The sequence below is a fragment of the Nannospalax galili genome, unplaced genomic scaffold, assembly GCF_000622305.1.
Source record: "Nannospalax galili isolate Female #2095 unplaced genomic scaffold, S.galili_v1.0 scaffold192, whole genome shotgun sequence".
NCBI lineage: Eukaryota > Metazoa > Chordata > Mammalia > Rodentia > Spalacidae > Nannospalax > Nannospalax galili.
The window spans coordinates 1809429-1816468 of record NW_008331810.1 but is presented as its reverse complement, the minus strand read 5'-3'; the positions used below and the strand labels follow the sequence as shown (position 1 = coordinate 1816468).

Here is a 7040-nt window from a genome sequence, read left to right as displayed (position 1 = left end):
GCCAGCAAGCCCCAGGGATCCTCCTGTCTCTACCCCACCCCCGGCCCCCCAGTACTAGGATTAGAGGAGCTGCACCAGCTCTTACATGGCTGCTGGGGATCCAAATTCAGGTCTTCGTGCTTGTGCAGCAAGCCAGTTCCCCAGTCCCCTGACTTTATTCTTCAGATCTCGTGTCTAGAACTCCAAGGGAAACACTGATGGACCCATCCTCGTGTAGAGGTCCATCAAGGCAGCCATATACAAAGGCAGAGGTGATGTGGTGGCTGGGGAATCTCCAGGGAAAGGGAGAGAGAACAGTGGGGTAAATGCTGCGTCGATGGCGGCTGAGGGCACGTGTCCACCGTAACTTCGTTTTCAGCCCACAGACATGAGCTTCATGTTCTGTGACGCACGGCTTCAAATTCCACTTGTCTCCGATGATCTTCCAAGCCTCCCGGGGTCTCCATCGGTGATGCTGCCTCTTCAACTGACCCCACAGAATGCCATTAAGCACATCCCTTCCAGACACTATTTCTCCACTGTCCCCAGATGTCCACTAGATGGCAACAGAACTCATTAGCCAGAGCTCTAGACACCAGCCTGCCTCCCTTGCCTGGGGATGTGCAGAACAGAGCAAGCAGGCGGGAGGTGCTTCCTAGGTAAAAGGACAACTTAGGCTAACAAGGAAGGACTTAAGGGGACAGCAGAAGACGTGCAGCCTCACCGGAGCACGTGTGAGGGGCACTGATTTGAAGAGCACTTGAAACAGGTTAGAAGCCAAATTGCAGTATTTCATTTATGAGACTTGTCCTGGAGAAGAAGCCGCCAAAGAAACCTGTTTTCCCTGGGGAGATCGAGACAAATCCCTGCCTCCCCCAAACAGGGCACCCATGACAAGCCGAAGTCTAACTCGGGGAGCCAGTGCATTTATCGGGCTCACTTAGAGAGCATGGGTGAAGGGTTTCCTCACAGGCGTGTGGGTGACCCCAAAGCAGCCTCAGCCCAGAAAAGTCACATCCCACAATGGATGACAACTTCCCCGTAGCTGCATAGATGAAGGCCCCTTTCAGTTAGCCTTCCACGCTCCAATACTCTTAGCACTTCCTGAGACCCTGAGATCCCATGCCATTAGGACAGCATCACAACACAGCTGCCTGGGTGCTTAGATGAAGATGGCAGGTACTGTGCTTAGAAGATGATGCTCTAACGACGGGAGACTGTGATGAGGCAGTATTTCTGCATAGTGAATGACAGGAAGACACAGTGGGAGGCCATGGACCCTGACCTGTGTCAAACAGCACCTAGGATGGTAGTGCTGTTGGGGCTGTGCAGGCTGTGAGGCTGTGGGGCTGCAGGCCAGCAGAGCTGTCAGGAGCCCCAGAACTGGATTCACAAGTGAACAACAGGTTCTAGAACCAGGAGTTGGGTGATCTGGGCTTCCACATGCTGTTGGGGTACAGCATCCCTGCTTCTCCTTAAGATTCCTTCTTCCTTCCTCACACACACACACACACACACACACACACCCTTCTCCTGCTCCTCCTCCTCCTCTTCCTCCTCCTCCTCTTCCTTCTCTTCCTCCTCCTCTTCCTCCTCCTCTTCCTCCTCTTCCTCTTCCTCCTTCTCCTCTTCCTCCTCCTCCTCCTCCTCCTCCTCCTCTTCCTCCTCCTCCTCCTCCTCCTCCTCCTCTTCCTCCTCCTCCTCCTCCACTTTTCCTTCCCACCTCACCCTAGCAGAACCTTCCCAGAGTTCATTTTACTGGTAGCTAACACCCTTAGTCTTGATTTCTAAATTGCTGGAGGATGGACTCTGACCGATCAGCCTTAGTTAGGGATCCCCACAGCTTTTTGCTGCATGGCCATGGAGACTAGCTACAGACATCAAAGATGGCTTGTTACTATAGGAAATTAGCAACCACTTCCCATTCAAACTCCCCAAGTTTTCATGATAAATTGTGTGGCTATCCCAGATAAGCTAAGCATGTACAGGTTTGAATGTAAACTTTCATTTTAACCACCAGAGGGCACTGCAGGGTGAGAAACTAAAGGAAAACAACAGAATTTGTGTGTGTGTGTGTGTGTGTGTGTGTGTGTGTGTGCGCGCGCGCGCGCGCGCGCGTGCGCGCGTGTGTACATTATTCACCTCCTTTGAGAGAAGAGTCTCACATTGGTCCTGGGATCCTCTGTCTCTGCCTTCCGAAGGCTGGGATTGCAAACAGACCACCATTTGCCTGACACTTTTATGTGGCTTCTGTGGATCAAACTGAGGTCCTTGAGCTTCCAAGGCAAGCACTTCACCACCTGCCCCATCTCCCCAGCTCTGAAACTTTAGTTTACTAATAACCCAGGATTGGTTCCCTTCCTGCCCATGATGTACACACACATATACACACATTTCATTCTATTCTGTGTGAATGGATGAGTCAGAAATTCTATGAATGCTCATCCTAAAATTGGAACACAGAAAACAGACTGTGAATTCTAACTACTTCTATATAAAAGCTGTGAATGACTATCCTCCAGCCATGTTTTATTTTTAATAAGAAGCGTGTTTCTCCCTTCACAATCCAGGCTAAGACTCACTGGAACACTCCTTGGGTTCTTTGAGAGCAGGAGTCTTTTTCCATGTTTATGTGCAGGGTGTCCTCCATATCTGCTTGGATGTGCACCCCCGATGTCTGTCAGTAAAGGCCAGGTTCTCAGGGCTGGTACCAGCAGGTGCCATGAAGCCTAGTGGAAGGTCTTTATTTTATTTTCATTATTTTTATTTTATGTGTATGAGCATATTGCCTACATGCATGTAAGTGCACCCTTGTCATGCAATGCCCGCGGAGGTCAGAGAGGGTGTCGAAGCCCCTGGAACTGGAGTTACAGATGGTTGTTAGCTGCCATGGGGAGCTTGGATTCAAACTATGCCCTCTGCAAGAGCAGTCAGTGCTATTAAGCGCTCAGCCATCTCTCTGGCCCCATGGAAGGTCTTTGGGTCATTGGTGGTACAGTCTCAGACGCCCTGGTCCGTCCCTCCCTCCCTCTGCTTCCTGCCTCCTTGTGTGATACCAGAGGCCAAATGAGGCCACCTGACCTCAGGTTTCAGCCTCAGAAGTTCAAGCCCCAAAACGGTTCTTTTGGGCTTCACTGGAAGCCTGTGTTAGGTGTTTCACTGTGGTGACAAAAGTTGGCTAATTTACTGGCTGTCTAGTGTGTGTCGTGAATAGACACTTAGTGGCAAGTGAGTGGGTGGAGAATGGGTGAGTCAGTGAATGAATGAGTGAGTGTGAGGGCCAGGGAGAAACCTCAAGAGGACAGACATGCAGCCACCACCGATTGGACTAGAACTTCCTGCAGCTTGGTCCTGATGAGAACATACCTGTATTTAGAAAGGTCTGCAGAGATCACAGACAATTCTACCCAAGAAAATGGCTCTCTTGGGAAAGAAAAGTGAGTTGAAATAAAAGCCTAAAATTCCAGCTCCATTTTTGCATATTATACCCCAATATGAAAATAAGTGGTTTTATTTTCCCTTCTCATGGCAATAAAAACACTTTGGAGGTGGGGCAGTATAGGTACACAGGTGTGCACATGTGTGTTGAGGCCAGACCTTGTTCTTTGAGACAGCCTCTCACCGGCCTGGACCTGCTGGATTAGGCTGGCCAGCCAGAGAGCGCCTGTGCCCTCCTGTGTCAGCCTCCTCGGTGCTGGTACTACAAGCAACACCATGCCCAGCTTTTTTACGTGGGTTCTGGGGATCAAACTCAGGTCCTTGTGTTCAATGCAAGCACTCCCCCATCTCCCATCTTCCCAGCTCCTATGGGAGATTTTTATTAAGATTTGGTGTCGGAGACTGGAGAGATGGTTCAGTGGTGAAGAGCACTGGCTGTTCTTGCAGAGGATCTGGGTTCGAGTCACATGGCAGCTAACAACCGACTGCAACTCCAATCCCAGGGGAACCCATCACCCTCTCCCGACACCTGCGGGCATTGCACAACACAGGTTCACTTACATTCATGCAGGCAATACATTCATACCCACAAGTATTTTTTTAATTATAAGTAAAGTTTTAAAAGAGATTTGGTGTTGAAGGAACAGTATCCCAGGTAAGGCACTGATCAAGGTGGGCATCCATTTTTCATTCAGGTCATTAAGAAAATGGGTCCTCGTCAGTTCATCAGTACTTAAGCATGTCAGTCAGCAGAGCAGAAGACAGAGAAGCAGTTCCAAACAGTGAGTCCTATCTGATTTGGAGGTTATTTTTAATTTTAACAGAAAACCTCACCAGATTATCATGTGTGTGTTTTTAGTGCTAAAGAAAAACATGAATGGAATAAAGTGCCTCAGTGTCACGGAGGACAAATGTCACAGAGGCCACCACAAGTGGCTCCCCAGGGGCATCTGAGAGTCTGAAATCGGATGGAAGACACGCTGTAGATTCCGTGCTGGACACCAAGGCTGTCTGGTATAGATGCATGGAGAGTCGTTTTGATGCTGAAAGGCATAAGCCTGTGACCAAGGCTGGCAGCACTTTGTGAGGAAGGATGTCAGCACAACAGCTCGCCTGAAGTTTGAATCTGTCTCTGTTGAGAAAACTCGCCTCCCCAGCTCCCTTCACTGTCCCAACAACACTTCCTCCCACACCATCTGAGGTCCCTAAGTAGAGACTACACAGGGAAACAATGGCTTGCTAAGCCTTATGCGCACGTGTATGTAGCTGGTGGTCAGTAGCTTGTAGCTGGAGTCAGACTTCGGCTGCATCCTGCTCTCTCAGAACGGCTTCCTCAGCCATTAGAAACATCAGCATCTAACTCAGCCACAGGCAAAATATGGGGGATATGTTGTCCACCTCCAGGAGCAAAGGTGTCCAGAGAACAGGGCTTGAGGCAGTGAGACAAGTCCGGGAGCCTACTCTCCTGGGGCTCTGGGGCAGGGGTTCCACACTGTTGAACACTGTTAAGCACTACTGTTAAGTACTATAGATTTTTTAGTTCTGTGTTGAGTTTTAAATGAGTCGTCATTTTAAACACTTTTAACACTTTCTGTGATAGATTTAGGTTGTCAAAAGTGGGTCTTTAGCAGGCCCTTACGTTCTGCCTAGCTGTCTTCACTGAAGGACTAGTCATGAGCCAAGCAGCCCCTGTCTAGCAGTTGGCCAGACTGTGCTCCTGTCATCTGGATTTGAATATCGCATGCCTTGAGAGAGCTACACTGCTTGCTGCTGGAGCCCAGCTCCGGCTCCAGAAGGCCACATTCCAGCCGCAGCTATCTCAGCTTGCACAGGCTTTTCTCCATCACAAGCCTCGGTGAATTCCGACTGCCATGGTTTCCCTAGCAGCTCAGAGGGCCTGTAGTACAAATGCAGTCCTTTTGCATGAGGTGCTGTGCTGTGAGTGGTACCTGTGTCCTTGCCACGCTCCCTCCCTGAATAAATAAACAGGCATCTGTCGGGATACACGACGCTCCCTGGCTCTTGGCCAGCTCATGGCAAGGTGTCCATTTCCCTCTGCTCTCTGACGATGTGTGTGCTGCTTCCTCAGTGTAGACTCACTGGTGAAGAAATTGGCACATTGAGATGGCTCACTGGGCAAAAACGTTTGCCTTGCCTTGAAAGCCTCATGACCTGACTTCAATGCCTGGAGTCCACAGTGGAAGGAGAGAACTGAGTCTCAAAAGCTGTCCTCTGACCCTCAGGTGCACATCGTGGCATGTGTGTGCCCACACTCACATTTGATATACACGTATATACAATAATAACTTTTAATTTTTAAAAATACTGAGCTTTTAAGCAGATTTGAGCTCTGTGAGATTATTTAGCATATTTGTATGAGGAGGTGAATGTTCACGTGAAGGCGTCTTCACAGGTGTGCATATGGTCCTTGGGCGTCATCTACCTTTTTTGAGAGAGTCTCTCACTGGGACACAGGGCTCGCCAGCTGTGGCCATGCTGGAGGAAGCACGTCACTGGGAGCAGTTTTGAGAGGTCTTAAGCCTTGCCAGATTTCCCTCCGCTTCCTGTGCCTGGTTAAAGACGTGAGTGCTCACGTCCTGCTCCGGCCATCTCTACCATCATGCCTCCCTGCCGTACTGGACTCTAACCCTCTGGAACCATAAGCCAAATAATCTCTTCCCTCTATAAATTGCCTTGGCCATGGTGTTTTTATCACCGCAACAGAAAAGCAACCAATATACCTGTTAACAGTCGTGCTACTGTTAACACTAGAGGACACGTCTTATCTGGCAGATCATTACCTTGCAGGAGTCACAGCTGGATTAAGACTGGGCACTGATGATTTTTCTCCCCCAGCAGCCTGTATAGCACTTTCTGCATGCTGGGGTAAGAAATTCTAGTTAAACTCAGTGGGCCATACATGAAAGAAGGCATGAAGTAGGGACGCTGTTAAGAAGGAATCTAGGGCTGGAGAGATGGCTCAGTGGTTAAGAGCACTGACTGCTCTTGCAGAGGACCTGGATTTGATTCCCAGCACCCACAGCTAACAACCAGTTCTGGGGGAATCCAACGCCTTCTTCTGACCTTTGCAGGCACTGCATGACAAAGGGGCACTTACACACATGCAGTCAATACACTCACACACATAAAATAAAAATAATAATTAAAATTTAAAAAAGAAGTCCCTCAGGCTTGTCCTTAGGCATGAGAGCATTTTTAAGGGTACACATAGCTTTTGTTCAGTTTTCCTGATCTTCCCAGTAATCATGGAGAGAAATGACTCATCATGACGTCCAGCACACACATACCCAGAATGCTTTAAAACACTTAAACAGGATTAGTCCCCATGGACACCTTAAAAGCGTGGTTCTCAACCCAGCGGGAGCACTGTAATCAGCCAAAGAAAGACCTTGAAAAATATTCATGTTGCTGTGTCTCTTAAAGAGGTTCTGATTTAATTAGCCGGTTCCCTCTCGGCTCCAAGGGCTTTGGAATCTCTGTATTCAGGCCTCTAGATACTGACCTCTAGAGACAGAAAGGAAGTCATTGTTCATCTCTGACCTCTCCAGATGCTGTCTTTATTCAGCATAGAATATATATTTTTTTAAAAAAAATAATATATA

At 48.7% G+C, this 7040-nt stretch overlaps 1 protein-coding gene across 1 annotated transcript in view; it reads left to right on the top strand.

Annotated features, from left to right (window-relative positions):
- Positions 1-316: 316 nt before the first annotated feature.
- LOC103728932 (beta-1,3-galactosyltransferase 5-like) overlaps positions 317-7040 on the top strand; it is a 58992-nt gene continuing 52268 nt past the window's right edge. Inside the window, exon 1 of the mRNA XM_008826927.1 lies at positions 317-342. Within this exon, the coding sequence (XP_008825149.1) occupies positions 317-342 (26 nt within the window). The remainder of the gene's footprint in view (positions 343-7040) is intronic.